At 46.9% G+C, this 18,359-nt stretch overlaps 1 protein-coding gene across 1 annotated transcript; it reads right to left on the bottom strand.

The window, feature by feature from the left end:
• Window positions 1–3,057: 3,057 nt before the first annotated feature.
• On the bottom strand, window positions 3,058–4,056 carry LOC135895254 (olfactory receptor 52K2-like). The gene has a single exon (XM_065423329.1). The coding sequence runs from the start codon at window positions 4,054–4,056 to the stop codon at window positions 3,058–3,060; it is 999 nt and encodes a 332-aa protein (XP_065279401.1).
• Window positions 4,057–18,359: the final 14,303 nt, after the last annotated feature.

Genomic DNA, 18,359 nt, shown 5'->3' with positions numbered 1-18,359 from the left:
CCCACTGATCTCGAGGCCAGGCCTCTCGTAGGGCTGTCCTCTCAAAGGCCAGAAGGTATGCCTCTACATCATCCTCCCATGTCATTTTCTGCAGCCAATGGCTGGCCCGTATGAGCCGCGTTCCATCATGGCCGCGATTCAGCGCTGTAAGGGACTTTACCTGGTTTTCCAGTTCCCGCAACATAGCTCGGTCTTGAGCAGCCTGGTCCATCAGCAGGCAATTAGTCTCTTGATGCAGCCGCACTGCCTCCTGTTGGGTGGCTGCCTGGACACGGGTAGCTTCCTGCTGGGCCACCGTAGCTTGTATCAGTGCCCGCACTACGTCATCCATTGTGGTGAAAAAAAAATAAACCCTCTCCCTTTTTTTTGTTTTGTTGTTGTTGTTGTTGTTGTTTTTAATCACCCTCCTTCTTCCGCCATGCTGTGCACCCCAAGATCCAACTCCTGACACCAGTGTGACAAAGTTCCTCCTCTATCTTGGTGGGTCCTGCGCTTATTGGTGGATTTTCTTGCCTCAGAGATTCAGCATGTGGGTTGGGGAACAGCCCAGAGACCTTCCCCTCTGGAAGACCCCACAGTCCAGGTCAATTGGGAGGTTTGGGGGGAACCCGGGCCCGCCCTCTACTCCGGGTTCCAGCTCAGGGCCCTGTGGACTGCAGCTGTCTATAGTGCCTCCTGTAACAGCTGCATGACAGCTACAACTCCCTGGGCTACTTCCCCATGGCCTCCTCTAAACACCTTCCTTATTTTCACCACAGGACCTTCCTCCTGGTGTCTGATAACGCTTGTGCTCCTCAGGCCTCCAGCAGCACACCCTCTCACTCTCAGCTCCTTGCATCTCTTGCTCCCAGATCCTCACACTCGCACCACAAACTGAAGTGAGCTCCTTTTAAAACCCAGATGCCCTGATTAGCCTGCCTTAATTGATTCTAGAAGCTTCTTTCTTAATTGGCTCCAGGTGTCCTAATTAGCCTGCCTGCCTTAACTGGTTCTAGCAGGTTCCTGATTACTCTAGTGCAGCCCCTGCTCTGGTCACTGAGGGAACAGAAAACTACTCATCCAGTGGCCAGTATATTTGTCCTCTACCAGACTCCTGTACCCCACTGGTCTGGGTCTGTCACACTGTGTATATATAGGAAATAGGTAATTCTACTTCAAAGCAATTATTCTTCATTATCATAGCCTGCCAGTGGTCTATGAAAGAACACTTGGGTCCTGATCCTGTCATCTCAAATCTGATTAAGGTTCATCGGGGGAAGCACAAGTCTCAAGTCTGAGGTCTCCAGTTCCATTCTGGATCACCCTGATATTGGACATTGGACTGCAACCTAAGGATTAATTCTGAAATAACTCTTTGCAACTCTAAAGGTCACCATCTCTACCTTGAAACTGACTTAAGCTTTCTATTCATATCTCTACATATAATGATGTCCGATTACTTCAGGGTGGAGGGAGGCATTGAGTCGTTAACTGGGCCTGCCTCCTACCCACAGGCAGGCTCCTTGTCAGGCTGCAGCAGCTCCTGTCCCAGCCCCAGAGCAGAGGGAGCCCAGCAGGGTGGGGAGGTGGAGATTGTGACGGGATGTACCCCCGGGGTGAAGCCTGGAAGCTGTTGGAACCGCTGTGCCCCCAAACCATTCAGCTGGGTTGGCCTCTCCCCCTGCTCTGCTGGTGCCACACAGCCAGCCCCTCTGGGCCCTGTTATCACCCAACACGACAGCACGTGGCGCCACACACCCAACTAAGTTACCTGAGTACTTTACCTAAGCCACTCATGGACCAACAATGGAGGCATCAGCCAATTTCCCAGCTCGCCAGCCTTGCACCCCTACTGGAGCGTAAACCCAGATTTAGACCATCTTGCACTGCCCAGCGATCTGTACAGCGTAAACTCGTTAAATAGTCCTCTCCCCCCTCGATGGAGGGAAGATATTCACCATCCTTTGTTAACAGAGCTAAGATTCCCAAACACTTCACTGAAAAACACACTGGTTAAGATAATACGAGGTTTATTAACTACAGAAGGATAGATGTTAAGTGATTATAAGATACAACAACTGATCAAAACAGGTTACCTAGGAAATCAAACAAATTTGCAGTCTAAGACTTGTACACACTAGATAGGATTTGAATTAGCAATAGCTCACCCTGACTGTGTTACAAGCAGGCTTACAGAGTCTTGAGGCACAGGCTGCATCTGCTTTGCAGCCTCGGTTCCCTCCCCCGTTCAAAGTCCTTGGTCTTCAAGAGCTTCTTGCAGGTGCTGAGTTGTGGGGGAGTGAAGACAAGTGATGATGTCACTCCCCATCTTTTATAGTTTCTTCCAGCTTGCTGGAAAGTCTGTGTATGTGATGTGGGTAGGCTTCCCTCATTGGCCAAATATTCTCCATTGTCTCCATACTCCCTCCAAGTAGGTTTTCTTATACAGAGTTCCTGTGTCACTGGATTCTTCCCTGGATGGGTGTTGACAACAGCAATTAACACTGTCTGGCTACTCCTTTGACATACCTGAAAGGCTGGTTTTGGGTGTTTCCAGCCTCACATCGCACTTTGTAACACACACAGAGCAAGATTTCATAGCTTCACATAGATAACAACGTTTAGCAGATTAAGACTTTTAGAATGATACGTCACAGGGCCTAGTTTGTACAAAACATACCATTAATTACATCACCAGGGTAAATATGGGGTGCTTTGGAGGGCAGAGTGCCACAGGGATGATCCAGAGAGTGATGGGGTGGGGAGGAGAGGAGCGAGTGAGGGGCGGGGCTTTGAGGGGAAGAGGCAGAGCAGTTGCGGAACCTGGGGGAAGAGGCAGGGCAGAGAGGCGGGGCCTCAGGCTTACAGTTACCAGCAATTAGAATAGTGGCAACCCTATGAGTTGTATATAGACAGATTCCCCAGTTTGTCACCCTGACACAGCACAGTAAGGTCAGGAAAGGGTTTAAAGTCTCTTTGACTGGCCAGTCAGTGATTGAGGGATGAGGGCCCAGCACCATGTCACCAGCCAGCTCTGCATAGAGCTCGGTCTGAGAGCCAGAGCACCAGGAGAAAACTTTAGGTCCCTTTATGAGTAAAGAGCTGGAGCAGCCTATCCCAGATCTGTTGGGTCTTCGCCCCATAGATGATGGGGTTTAACATGGGAGGCACCAGGAGGTACATGTTTGCCATGAGAACGTGCAAATGCAGGGCCACATTGTGCCCAAACCGTTGTGTGAGGGTGGCGAAGAGATGTGGGATGTAAAAGGCTAAGATGACACAGAGGTGGGAGCCGCAGGTCCCAAAAGTCTTGAGACGGGCGTCCTTTGTTGGGAGGCTGAAGATGGCCCTGATGATCAGGGTATAGGACACGGCGATAAAAAACACATCCAGACTGATCACCAAGAATGCCACAGAGAGGCTGTAGTAACTACTGAGGCTGATGTCGGCACAGGCCAGCTTCACCACAGCTATGTGCTCACAGTATGTGTTTGGAATGATGTTGGTTCTGCAATATGGCCACCTCCTCGCCAGGAAAGGATGTGGCAGTATGAGCATGATGCCGCGCAGCACCAAGGCCAGGCCAATTTTGGCCACCACCGGATTTGTTAGGGTGGTGGAATGTCTCAGGGGATCACAGATGGCCACATAGCGATCAAAAGCCATAGCCACAAGGACCCCAGACTGCATCACAGAGAAGCTAAGAATGAAGTACATCTGGGTGAGGCAGGCACTGAAATTGATCTCCCTGGAATTGAACCAGAAGATGCTCAGCATTTTGGGTAGGATGGACGTAGACAGGACCAGGTCGGTGACACACAACATGCAGAGGAAATAGTACATGGGCCCATGAAGGCTCGGCTCCGTCTTTACGATGAACAGGATGGTGAAGTTCCCCAAGATGGCTATGGCATAGATTGCGCAGAAGGGGATGGAGATCCAGACATGGGCTGCCTCCAGGCCAGGAATGCCCAGCAGGATGAAGGTGGAGGGGTTGGTGAAGTCGGTTGAGTTGGATTTTGACATGGTGAAGGGGAGAAGGTGTCCAACACTGAGGCAGAACAGTGTTTCCTGCATGTATCGTATGTTCCCCTGACTTCCTGTATGTGCCCAGAGTCTAAGGTGATGGTCGCAGGACAAACACCTGGATGGAGAGACAATGTTAATATGAGACATTACATGCACTACTGGAGGCTGTTCTCGTGGGTGAAGCAGATTGGTCGCTCTTCACACACGGAAAAATGACATTTTCATTATTTAGATAAATGAATTATGAACAACTGACCCTCCTAATGCCAATTCCATATTTTATGGTGCTCCCTGCATCAATAGTTCCTGCACATCGTGGTGTAGGAAACCTTAGGTGGCACCAGCAGGAAACACGAGTGCATACTGGTTATCTCTTATTGTTTCCTAGGCCTTGTCTACACTGCCAAGTTTTTTTGCCAAAAGGCAGCATTTGGTGATGAAATAGTGGAGGTGTAAACATTATAAAGCCACTTTGATGACGGAATTCCTCAGTTTCAGTGATGTAATAGAGCCACCTTGATGAGAATTGCAATGTTTTTACGCAACATTTTTGTCGCCAAAGTGCCAGTGTAGACACCTTTCTTGATTTTATCACTGTAATTGGCCAATTGCTTTTCTCCCACACCCAACGTCCTCCACCCCTGGGAACACTCACCATGCTTCCAGTGTTCACCAGCATGTGTGCTTGTCAAGGGTCAGCTGGAAAGTGACTGGTGTGTTACCAGCAGTGTATTTTAATGTAGTGTTTCAATGCTGTAAATGTACTTAACAATAATGCTTTTCTTTATTGTTACTTGTGCTTCTCCAGATATGTCCTTGAAAGGAGGCATCCCCTCCACTCCAGCCGAGTGTCTCCGCCGGATAAGAAAGCGACCAAGACGGAGCAAGGAAGATATGTTCTGGGAGGTGCTGCAGTACTCTGATGCAGACAAGACGGAATGCAGGAAGTGGAGGCAAAGCGACAAGCAGGAAAGAAAAGAAAATGAGGCATACACTAGGGATGCAATGGAGAGGCTGATAAAAATTTTCTAGTGAGAAACCAACATGCTGCAGTCCCTCCTGATGCTCCAGACTGAGTAGATGGGTGCCCGCCCTCCCCTTCAGCACATTCAGAACTCTTTGCCATGTCCTCCCCAAACTCCACCCACACATTCCTTTCCGATTTCTGGGACGTCTCACTTTACCGTTCACTCCACCTCCACAGACACCTTTTCAAATGAAAGCTGGACGTACGCTCAGCTGTGTGTGTGTGCATGGTGTGGTGGGTTTTTTGGCAATAAAAGCAAAGTTATTTGAATAACAAGCACTCTTTATTTGTTTCTGGTGAAGTTATGATAGCAGAAAGCAACAGCAAAGCAGCAGGTAGATTTACCATTTCCTTACATTGAACCCTGGGCCTGAACAATCACAACTGCTTCCTACCCTACCAAAACTGGACTTCATTATGTATTACAATCCCATGCATAGCAACAAACATTACTCGTTCTCATTTTCACAGTGTTGCCGCAAGGCTCCCTGATTCCAATTGCCCTCCACTGTTCCCTCTTATAGCCTTGGTATCTGGCTGCTCAAAATCAGCAACCACGTGTTCTGTCCGAGCAGTGCACCCCTGAGCAAACTTTTCGCCCTTTCCTTCACAAATATTATACAAGGTGGAACACATGGCTACAACCATGGGAATATTTTCCTCATTGAGGTCTAACCTTTCAGAAAGGAATCGCCAGCACGCTTTTAATCTGCCAAATGCACATTCTACGGTCATCCTGCTCCTACTCAGCCTATTGTTGAAATGCTCCTTACTGCTATCCAGGTTTCACTTCTATGTTTTCATGAGCCCTGGCATTGAGGGGTATGCCAGGTTTCCCAGGATTACTATGAGCATTTCAACATCCCCTGTGGGGATGTTCCGGTCTGGAAAGAAAGTCCCCGATTTCAGCTTTCTGTACAGGCTGGTGTTCGTAAAGATTCATGCATCATGCACTTTTCTGGACCACCCTGCACGGATGGCAATGAAACGCCCACAGTGATCCTCGAGTGCCCGCAACACCGTGGAGAAGTACCCTTCCAATTGATATATTCCATCGCAAGGTGTCCGGTGCCAAAATTGGAATATGCCTGCTATCTATCGCCCCTCTGCAGATAGGGAAACCCATTACTGCAAAGCCATCTACAATGTCTCGCACATTGCCAAGAGTCACGGTCTTGCGGTTCAGGATGTGATTAATGGCCCTTCAGTTAATGCAGACCCAACGGTTGACTTCCCAACTCCAAACTGATTTCCGACCGACCAGTAGCAGCCTGGAGTCACCAGCTTCCACAATGTGATTGCCATGCACTTCTCCACTGACAGCGCAGCTCTCATTTGGGTGTCCTTGCGCCATGGGGCTGGGGTGAGCTCAGTACACAATTACAGGAAGGTGGCTTTCCAATTCCAAAAGTTCTGCAGCCACTGCTCGTCAACCCAGACCAGCATAACGATGCGATTCCACCACTCAGTGCTAGTTTCCCGAGCCCAAAACTGACATTCCACCATGCTCAGCTGTTCTGTGAATGCCAAAAGCAATCTAACGTTGCTGCTCTCCATGTCAGACACCACATCAGGCAACTGTGACTCCCGTTTCCTTCACAACTTCCAGATTGATTCCACTGCCATTCGTGATGTGCTACTGACAGCTAGCAGGGCACTGCGGGATCCGTTCCTGCAGACAGAGGTGGTGGCTGAGCAGAAAACAAGGGACTTTGAAAAATGCCATGAACTGGAGATGGAAGAACATGGAATGCTGGGGTGGAGAGCAATGCATCATGGGACATTGATCCCGGAGCCATAATGTGCTGCAATCCGCTCTGCCTTCCCACAACACCTGTGTACACAAGATGGAGAGCTGAACAGTGGGATAGCTACCCACAGTGCATTGCTCTCACTGTCACTGTGACCGCCCCACGTGTGGACGCGCTATGCCGAAAGAGACAGCGTGAACGTACAACAACGGTTTTCTTTAAAGGCTTTTTGGTCATTGACTAAACTTTCAGTGAAAAAAATCGGCCAGTGTAGACATAGCCTTAATGCAATGAAAGCCAGGCTACAGAGCCATGCTGCAGGGAGTTTCCTATTCACCTACTTACTGAAAATCTGAGAGTAGGGGAAAAAAACCTTTGCCAAGACATGTGCCGGGGGAAACATCCCAACTAGAACACACCTCAGGGAAAAGGCTATGAGAAGGGGGGAGTCTGGCGTATGCGACAGACTGAAAAGTCTGGGACTGTTTAGTTTAGAGAAGAGACAAATAAGGGGGCATAGGATAGAGGAGAACAAAATAAAAGTATGGAACCGATTACATTGAAATGGACAAACAGAGACCAGCTCTCAACCAGTAATAGCGATCTACAGATACCCTTCAAAAGGGCTAATTTCCCAAAGCTGAGGCAAATTATCAGCAAAACTGATTGGGAGAAAAAATTTAGACAGAAAAATGGGAATAAAAAATGGTTTTCCAAAGGAGGCTGGAGCTGTCTGTCCTGGATGGTTTTGACACAACAAACCCTGCATCTTGGCAGGGGGTTAGACTAGCTGACACTTGCAGTCCCTTTCCATCTTAGGTGTCTATGATTCTACAGTCAGTAGCTCTCAGCTCCCAACCAGTAATATCTATCTACAGATACCCTTCAAAAGGGCTAATTCCCCAAATTGAGGCAAAATATCAGCAAAACTGATTGGGAGGAAAAATGTAGACAGAAAAATGGGAATGAAAAATGGGAGTTCTTTAAGAAGAGTTTATTAGAGAGCTAAAAAGCCACAATTTCACAATCTAGGAAGTGGAGAACTTTGGTTAAAAACCCAGTTCAGTAGTAAAGTGAAGGCAGCAATTAAGTGGGGAAAAAGCAACGTATAACAAAAGGGAAACCGGAAAATAGATAGCAAGCAATACAAATTGGAAGTTATGAAAATTGATATGGGACTTTACAGACATCAGGGGGGAATCTATGCTTTGCAGGGCTAAGGATAACAAAAAGGAGTCTTTTAAGTATATTAAGAACAAAAGAAATCCTAGAAAAGGTATAGGCCAATTCCTAGAGGGAGAAAGGAAACTTGTTAATGTTGCAGAAAAGGTAGATGTGTTCAAGAAATATTTTTGTTCTGCATTTGGGATAAGTTAAAAAGAAAGTCTAGGAGTATAATTAATGCCAGTCAACAGCATGGTTTATGGAAAACAGGTCTTGTCAAATAAATCCAATTTCATCCTTTCATGAGAGTACACCTTTGGTTGATCAAAGGAACCAAGCAAATACAATAGACTTCGATTTCTCTGAGGCATTTGATTTAGTAGGGGAAAACATTCAGTTAAAAAATGAACACTTTTCAATATCAGTAGGACACATGTTAAATGGACGAAAAGCTGGCTACCTGACAGATCTCAGAAAGCTGTTGTCAATGGGCAATTGTCAGTGAATGGGGGTGTTTCTAGTGGGGTTCTGCAGGGATCAGTTCCAGGCCAAATGCTATTCAATTTTTTCATCAAGGATCTGGAAGCAAATAGAAAATAATTGCAGGTAAAATTTGTGGACTACCCCAAGATTGGCAGAGTGGTTACAATGAGGTGGCCAAGGGAGGCATACCGATTGATCTGGAGCATTTGTTGAGCTGGGCCCATGCAAACAAAATGTTTTAATACAGTCAAATGGAAAGTGGTCCTCTCGGAACAGGGAATGCAGGCCCGACCCCCAGGCTCGGGCACTGTATTATGGAACGCAGGGACCCTGAAAAGGATTTAGGGGTCATTGTGGACAACCAACTCATCGTGAGCTCCCAGTGTGATGCTGTGGCCAAAATGGCTAATGCGATCCTTGGATGCATAATCAGGGGAGTCGTGCATTGGAGCAGGGGAAGGATTTTACCTCTGCATGTGGCATTGATGAAACCGACTGCGTCAAGTTCTGGTGTCCACATTTCAAAAAGGATGTTGAAAAATTGGAGAGGGTGCAGAAAAAACCCACAAAAATGATTGGAGACTGGAGAAGCTGCCTGACAGAGAGAGAGATGTATAGAGCTTCATCTATTTATCTCATCAAAAAGATAATCAAGCAGAGACTTCCATGGGGAGAAAACCGTGGGTGCTAATGAGCTCTGTAATCTAGTTTAGAAAGGCAGAGGAAGACCCAATGGCTGTAAACTGAAGCCTGACAAATTCCAATCAGAAATAAGGGCCAAATGATTAGCACTGAGGGTGATTAACCGGTGGGATACACTGCAAAGGGAAGTGGTGGATTCGCCAACTCCCCATGTCTGCAGATCCAGACTGGATGCTTTTGTGGCAGATCTGCTTGAGGGCTTGTCTACACTTAAAACACTGCAGCAGCACTGCAAAGCACTTAAGTGTAGACACTACTTCCATGGATGACAGGGATTCTCCCGTCAGCGTAGGTAATTCACCTCCCCAAGAGATGGTAGCGAGGTCAATGGAAGAATTGTTTCATCGACCTCATGCTGTTTACATTTGGGTTATGTTGATATAGTGACAGCTCTCAGGGGTGTGGATTCTTCTGATGTTGGAAAAAAAGGAAAAGCAATTTTGGGTTGCATTAAGAGAGGCAGAGCGTGTAAGTCATGGTAGGTGATAGTACCACTCTACTCAGCGCTGGTCTCAACTGGAGTGCTGTGTGCAGTTTTGGTCACCGCTGTCTGGAAAGGATGTAGAGAAACTGGAAAGGATCCAGAGGTGAGCGACAAAGATGATCCAAGGGATGGAATGAAAACCATACGAGCAAAGGCTGAAGGAACTAGGTATGTTTAGTTTGGAAAAGGAGGAGGGACATTATAGCGGTATTCAAGTATTTGAAAGGCTGCCATAAAAAAGATGGAGAAAATTTGTTATCTCTTGAGACAGAGGGCAGAACAAAAGGCAATGGGTTTAAACTACATGTAACGATGCTGCCCATGTGAGCCAGCTGAGATCACTCAATTAGGGTGAACTGCAAACAAAACAGGGCAGACAAACCCCAAACGCTGGTGGATATTCCAATATTTAGATTTACCAAGCTAGCCCAAAACAGCCTTTGTATTACCTAACTGGTTACTCAGAAATCCAAACAATGCAGTTCCCTTAAAGTGCCCAGCCTCAGGCCTCCATCCAGATACAAATGTCAAACATATGATCATAAATTCTGAAAATCACATTTCATCATATAAAACAAAAGTTTCTTCCAATCCCAAAGGATCAATCACACACCCAGTCCAATTATAACATAGATCTTACCCAAAATACATGCTTATAGTCAATTCTTGTTAACTAAACTAAAATGTATTAAAAAAGAAAAGAGATAGAATGTTAGTTAAAAGATCAATATAGATAGAGACTTGAATTCAATTCTGGAGGTTCAGATACACGGCAGAGATGAGTTTGTAGTTTCCAAAAGTCCTTTTAGAAATAGTCCACAGGTTATAGTCCAATGTTCATATTCAGGGTGACTTCAGTCAGTGATTGGGGATCTCAATTCTTATGGCTAAGGGTTTCCCCTTCTTGAAACCATAAGCAGATCTGAGATGAAGAAGGATCTTTTACCAGGGTTTTTATACATTTCCAGCAGCCTTTTGGCCTGAGAAAACAATAGGCTTAACTTTCCTTCTCCCAAACATCATGGCAATTAGCACAGGGTCATTTATCCATTAAATAGTTCTGATGCAGGTTCCTCAACCTTCAAAGAGACATATAGACAATAATACTATTTCACTCAAGTGTCTTCCTAAATATTAATACTCCTTTTTTTATCTTTGAATCAAAGCCATAGTAATAGACAAGACTTGTTTCCTTACATCACAAGACCTGAACAAACATCTACCCTTCTATCTCTAACAATGCAGGCTTGCATTTCAAAACTCTATTCATTTACATTTCTTCCTAACAAGTCTTTAAAGTTTGCCCATGGGTCATGTCAGTCTGTGAGTCAATTAACTTTTTCTGGCCCTGTGTCACCTTTCAATGAGATATTATATTATACTCATAACGGCACACTACAGCAGAGCACATTTAGATGAAATCTCAGGAAAAACTCCCCAACTGTAAGAACAGGAGGACAATGGAACAGTCACCTAGGCAGGTTGTGGAAGCTCCTTCACTGGAGGTTTTCCAAAGGTAGCTGGAGTCATCTGTCCTGGATGGTTTAGACACCACAAACCCTGCATCTTGGCAGGGGTTAAACTAGCTGACCCTTGCAGGTCCCTTCTCACCCTGTGGCTCTATGATTCTATAATGTAAAATCCTAGTGTAGACCAGGTCTTAGTCAGACACAAGTTTTGGAGCTACATACAGGGGTAACGGGGTTAAATTTAATGGCTTGTGTTATACAGGAGTTCAGACAGGATGATCTAATTGTCCCTTCTGATCTTAAACCCTATGAATCTATTGATAAAGAAAGTAGATCAGGCATTTATAACACATGAACAAGGGAACATTCAATTACATTGCATGTCTGAACATATAACACTGAGAAAAGAAAATTGTTTCCATAATCCATATGTGGCCAGTGGAACTCCTTGCCACAGACATGATTGGAGCAAAGAGCATAGCTGAATGGGATTCACAAATGGATTGGCCCTTGTAGATGGTGCTGGTGACTAGTTAAGGCTGTCTGACACCTTCAATTAGGAGACCTCATTTTCAGTTGGTTATAAGTTTGCCAAACTTTAACTGTTTGGACTGAAATTTCCAACACTGGGTGTCTGCTTCTGGCTGAATTGTTTTTTGAAAGTTTCAGGCATAACAGTTCAGACGACTTCTGGAATGAAGCCAGGAGAAAAGATGTCTTTCCCATACTGAAAAATTTCATATAATTATTCCAGTGAGGAGCCCTAGCACCTCCAAGCTTTCCATCAGAAAGTCAGGTTAGAGCCCCCCCCATTAACAGCCAGAGCCCCGAAATGCAAGAGGAGGAGGTGAAAGTCCCTGTTCATTAACTCACACCCAGCTGGCTCCTGAGGTCTTTACTCAGTTCTTACTCCAAGGGGAGCAAAGAGGGACATTTTGGCTAGTGATATTGGAGCAAACACATCCCCTGTGGCAAGGGCCCCGGCATGTTTAATGGCTCTACAGAGCAGAAAGGACCACAGACCTATTCTCTATCCCATCACACCCATGTTGCACTGGGTTTGTCGAGCAGGTGAGCTCCTCAGCAAGAGATGGGTACCTGTGAATTCTGAGATGGACGTGTCTTCCCTGGGAATCCCCTGCAGGCAGCCGTGTCCCACACCTCTCTCACCCCAGCATCTGCAGCAGCATCCCACGCTGAGAGCCGACACAGGGGTGTGCACCGTTTATAATATAGCTGTGTGTAATCCTGGGGGGGTCGCTCTGCCTCTAGGGGAGAAGCTGCAACTGAATGGAAACAGGATGGAGACCGGAGACACTCTAGCCAATGCCTCTCTTTCAATGTCTGCGCTTCTGTGTTCTTTATCCAGCTTTAGGAGTAAACAGTAATTAAGGGACCTTCCCAAAGGGAGATGAGAACTCTTGGGCTCTCCGCTGAGTCAGAGAGGAATTGGCTGCTCTGTGTATTGGTGTATTTTTAAAAGTTGTTGCTTAGTAAGAAAACTAGGGATAATTCCCAGCCCTCCATAGGGTCTGATACTCTGTAAAGGCCCAGTATTAATGGGTAGATAGTAGACAGAAAGATCTGGAGAAAGGTGACTGAGGGGAGACACGAACACTTTCTGCAGGCACACAGGGAGATTAGTAATTCTCATCAGTAACTATCATCATACTGTGTAGCAACTTTCATTGAAGGATATTCAAAATATCTACCAAAGGAAAGTGACTATGAACATATACCCATTATACTGATAGGTAAAATGAGGCAAAGGGAGACGTGACTTGGTGAAGGTCACACAGAGAATGACAGTTAGAACCCAGGAGTCCTGATTTCCCTGCTGTAACCACAGTCTCTCTGTTAGTAACTGAGTGCATGACAAGAAGGAAATGTATTCAGGGTGTAGCAGGGCTTGTTCATTACGTGGGTGTGACAGACTTGCCCAGGATGCAACCTGGAACGGGGGTACCGCTGAGCCCTCTGGCATACCAACCTGGGCTCCCTTTCACACTGTGCTGTCTGGGCTAACAGGGGTGTCTTTTCACAGCTGCTTTCTGTGTCTTCCCAACCCAGAAAATTTTCTCCTCGCCTCTGTCAGTTGGGTCATTAGCATTTCCACAGACAGCCATTGATTCAGTTGGACCTGCATCCTGTCTGAAAGACACAGAGTTAGTTTTCACAAGCACGTCAGGAACAAAGTCCTGAAAAAGCAGGAGCTGGATTGGAGTTCCCTCCGTCACCCCCTCTATATCCCCGAGAGGTCAGTTGTGTGACTGTTCCCCTCTGGCAGGTCAGTTACACAGTTCCCTCTCAAAGTCTGAGCCACAGGTTGGGTGCCTGGGAGCACAAATGCTGAACCAGCCATTCTGTCCTGGGCATCCTCCCCCATATGATCAGTGAGGAGACATTCCTGTACTCTCACTATTCCTCCCCCAGTTTCCTCCTCTGGGCCCCCCTCTAGGACACATACCCCTATGCTCTCTAGAGTGGGAACTATCCCCTCGTCAGCCATGAAGGGCTCACAGCTAACAGCCTGGACAGTTGTCTCAGTGGCAGGCTCCACACCTCCCTCCCTGACTGAGGTGGTGTTGCCTGCTGCTGCAGTGTTAAAGGCACCCACAAACACCTCCTCAGTGGTTTCTATGTGTCTATCACACTTCTCTGGCTCCCCTCTGGAATACATCTCCCTTTGCTCCCTAGCATTGGGTTTGTCCCTTGTTTAGCAGCAACATGTCAGGACATTTTTCTCCCTGAGGCAGCACTGCCTTCAGCTGATGGGCAGGAGCTGGTCTCAACCACCCCCACTCCTGGAAGCATGCAGCTTCCCACTGCTGCAGGGGAATTACGGAGACTCTCTCTCTTTCCTTCACCAGTTCCTGGGACTTTCCCCTTTCCCTCTGAGGAGCAGAGCGCTCCTTCTTGCTGCAGGCAGACACTTTAACAGCCTGAGCTACACAGAAGAAATCATTGCCAATTAGCATAGCATTAGCATTATCGTGTACTACCCCCACTGATCATACATACTGTGATCAGTGAGGAGACATTCCTATACCCCCACTATTCCTCCCCCAGTTTCCCTCTCTGGGTCCCCCTCTAGGACACATATCCCGATGCTCTCTAGAGTGGGAACTATCCTCTCATCAGCTGGGAATGGCTCACAGCTAACAGTCTGGACACTTGTCTCAGTGGCAGGCTCCACACCCCCCACCCTTCCTGAGGTGGTGTTGCCTCCTGCTGCAGTGTTAAAGGAACCCACAAACACCTCCTCAGTGGTTTCTATGTGTCTATCACACTTCTCTGGCTCCCCTCTGGAATACATCTCCCTATACTCCCTAGCATTGCGTTTGTCCCTTGTTTAGCAGCATCATGGACATTTTTCTCCCTGAGGCAGCACTGCCTTCAGTTGAAGGGCAGGAGCTGGTCTCAACCACCGCCACCCCTGGAAGCATGCAGTTTCCCACTGCTGCAGGGGAATCGAGGAGACTCTCTTTCCTTTACCAGTTCCTGGTACTTTCCCCTTTCCATTTGAGGTCTCAGCAGAATGCTCCTTCTTGCTGCTGGCGGACACTTTAACAGCCTGAGCTACATGGAGGGAATCATTGCCAACAAGGGACAAACGCAATGCTAGGGAGTATAGGGAGATGTGTTCCAGAGGGGAGCCCAGTGATAGAATCATAGAAATCACTTAGGAGGTGCTTTTGGGTCCTCAAGGAATCAATTATGAAGCACTTAGAGGAGAGGAAAGTGATCAGGAACAGTCAGCATGGATTCACTAAGGGCAAGTCATTCCTGACTAACCTAGTTGCCTTCTATGAGGAGATAACTGGCTCTGTGGATGAGGAGAAAGCAGTGGACGTGTTATTCCTTGACTATAGCAAAGCTTTTGATTCGGTCTCCCACAGCATTCTTGCTGGCAAGTTAAAGATGTATGGGCTGGATGAATGGACTATAAGGTGGATAGAAATCTGGCTAGATTGTCGGGCCCAGTGGGTAGTGATCAATGGCTCTATGTCTAGTTGGCAGCTGGTATCAAGCGGAGTGCCCCAAGGGTCGGTCCTGGGGTCGGTTTTGTTCAATATCTTCATGAATGATCTGGAGGATGGCGTGGACTGCACCCTTAGCAAGTTTGCAGATGACACTAAACTGGGAGGAGAGGTAGATACGCTGGAGGGTAGGGATAGGATACAGAGGGACCTAGACAAATTAGTGGATTGGGCCAAAAGAAATCTGATGAGGTTCAACAAGGACAAGCGCAGAGTCCTGCATTTAGGATGGAAGAATTGCATGCACTGCTACAGATGAGTGACTGAGTGGCTAGGCAGCAGTTCTGCAGAAAAGGACCTAGGGGTTACAGTGGACGAGAAGCTGGATATGAGTCAACAGTGTGCCCTTGTTGCCAAAAAAGCTAACGGCATTTTGGGCTGTATAAGTAGGGGCATTGCCAGCAGATCGAGGGACGTGATCATTCCCCTCTATTCGGCATTGGTGAGTACTGTGTCCAGTTTTGGGCCCCACACTACAAGAAGGATGTGGAAAAATTGGAAAGAGTCCGGCGGAGGGCTGGGGAGCTGGGAACTTCTCTGGTGCCTCCATTGTTGGTCCATGAATGGCTTAGGTAAAGCACTCAGATAACTCAATTGGGGGTGGCACCACCTGCTGTCGTGTTGGGCGATAACAGGGCCCAGAGGGGCTGGCTCTATGTCACCAGCAGAGCAGGGGGAGAGGCCAAACCAGCTGAATGGTTTGGGGGCACAGCAGTTCAATCAGCTTCCAGGCTGTACTCCAAAACAACACCCTGGCACCCCCATATTCACCACTGTTATATAGTTGCCACAAATCTTGTAGGAACTATGTCATGTAGGGTGTCAAATGAAAAGCTATGGTTTGATGAATATGATTATCCTATTTGTATGCATGTCTCATTTTTGTGTTTGAAGTTATGAATATTGACTATATACCTGTGTTTCAAATGTGTTTGCTTCTGTGGTAACGTCTACAAGGTAGTTTACATCCAGTCGAGCCAGCACTTTGTGAATGGATATTCATGTTGATGTCCCATCAAAAAGCACAATGGGCCATGGAAGAAGCTTATCCCACCTGATGGACTTTCCTGAGAACATTCTAGCCAGGATATGGGTAATGGCCCCTGCTATGACTCACTGAAGCACGCAAGGGAATGTGACCAGCTTATGTGATACCAGACTCCATCTTGTGCCTGTACTTTCCCATTAACTGTGCTGGGGGCTTCGTTTGGGACAATGAAGTTCCGTCCACATGGCAGAAGCTATAAAAGGGGATGTGACATCAGCACTGGGCCTCACTCCCCCCACAACTCAACACCTCAAAACACATCTAGAGAGAAAAGATTTTGACTGGGGAGGTGGTCCCAGGCTGGAAAGGAGAAATCCCGGCGCGTGTATGGAAGATTGATGAACTGTTTGTACCATCAGGGTGAGATATTGCTTGATTCAAACCTTGTCTAGTTTATAGAACTCAGATTGCGATTTCACTTTATTTCTTAGGTATTTTACTTTGATCTCTACACTTAGTTATAATCACTTAAAATCTATCCTTCTTTAGTTAATAAATCGGTTTTATGTTTTTCACCTAAAACAGAGTGTTGTTTGAAATGCCAAAGGGAAATCTGATCAAGAAGAGGGGCTGGTGCATTGTCCTCTCCACATTGAGGGAGAGGCGGACTGGGTTATGTGATTATGTGACAAGTTGCAGACCCCTCCACGTCCTGCATTCACACAGAGATTCACAGTCAGGGACACACCCAGCTGAGTTACATGAATGGTTTCTCCAGCCACTCATGAACCAACAATAGAGAGGATCCAGCCAATTCCCCCCAATTTAGGACTCCAGAGCTCTACCATCTTGCCCTGGTCAGAAGTCTGACACGTATCATACTAGGTTTGTAAAATTAGCCTCTGCACAACAGATATGAAGCACTTAATGGCAGGGAACACCTTGGGTGTGAAAATACAGGGACAGAAATTTCTATGGTTAGGAGGAGTATAGTGCAACAAGGTGACATACTGACAGGACAGATGGCAGAGATTTTATTTTAGATATTTATTTATTTGGTGGTTACAAAATCCTTGTGCCTTTGGCTAAAGTGCACCTAGAAACCAAGAGTTTGGAAGTTGTATTATCTGTGGGGATAGTAGACGATACTCCTATTGATATGCTATGTAGTTCCCCACATCCTCCTCCTTCCCTTTTTTAAAGATGGGCACTACATTCGCCTTTTTCCAGTCATCTGGGACCTCCCCCTATCGCCATGAGTTTTCAAAGATAATGGCCAATGGCTCCGCAATCACATCTGCCCACTGCTTTAGCACCTTCGGTTGCAGCGCATCCGGCCCCGTGGACTTGTGCTCGTCCAGCTTTTCTAAATAGTCCCGAACCACTTCTTTCTCCACGGAGGGCTGTGAATTAGAATTGTCTATAGCTCACCCTGACTGATGATACAAGCAGGCTTACAGAGTCTTGAGGCACAGGCTGCATCTCCCCCATTGAAAGTTCTTTGTCTTCCAGAGCTTCTTGCAGGTGCTGAGTCTGGGGGAGTGAAGACAAGTGATGATGTCACTCCCCCTCTTTTATAGTTTCTTCCAGCTTGCTGGAAAGTCTGTGCATGTGACGTGGGGGGTCTTCCCCCATTGGCCAAACATTCTCCATTGTCTCCGTACTCCCTCCGAGGAGGCTTCCTTACACAGAGTTCCTGTGCTAGTGGTTTCTTCCCTGGATGAGTGTTGACAACAGCAATTAACACTGTCTGGCTACTCCTCTGACATACCTGAAAGGCTGGTTTGGGGTGTTTCCAGCCTCACATCACACTTGAGTAACTCACACATAGCAGGATTTCATAACTTCACATACAACCCAAGGGGATATCAATGTTTAGCAGATTAAGACTTTTAGAATGATACCTCACAGGGCCTACTTTGTACAAAACATACCATAATTACATCAGCATGGTAAATACGGGGTGCTTTGGGGTGCAGAGTGTCAGAGGGATGAACCGGAGAGTGATGGGGGTGGGGAGGAGAGGAGTGAGTGACAGGCAGGGCCTTGAGGGGAAGAGGCAGAGCAGAGGCGCAGGGCCTCAGGCTTACAGTTACCAGCAATTAGAACAGTGGCAACTCTGAGTTGTATATAAACAGATTCCCCAGTTTGTCACGCTGACACAGTACAGTTAGGTCAGGAAAGGCTTTAATGTCTGTTTGACTGGCCAGTCAGTGATTCGGGGAAGGGGGCCCAGCACCATG

The sequence above is a fragment of the Emys orbicularis genome, chromosome 1 (assembly GCF_028017835.1).
Source record: "Emys orbicularis isolate rEmyOrb1 chromosome 1, rEmyOrb1.hap1, whole genome shotgun sequence".
Lineage (NCBI taxonomy): Eukaryota > Metazoa > Chordata > Testudines > Emydidae > Emys > Emys orbicularis.
Note: the sequence above shows the minus strand (reverse complement) of the source record. Positions and strands in the feature narration are given on the sequence as shown.

Bases quoted from the DNA above. Each gene is read 5' to 3' on its own strand.
- LOC135895254 (XM_065423329.1), bottom strand. From the start codon at position 4,056: ATGCAGGAAACACTGTTCTGCCTCAGTGTTGGACACCTTCTCCCCTTC.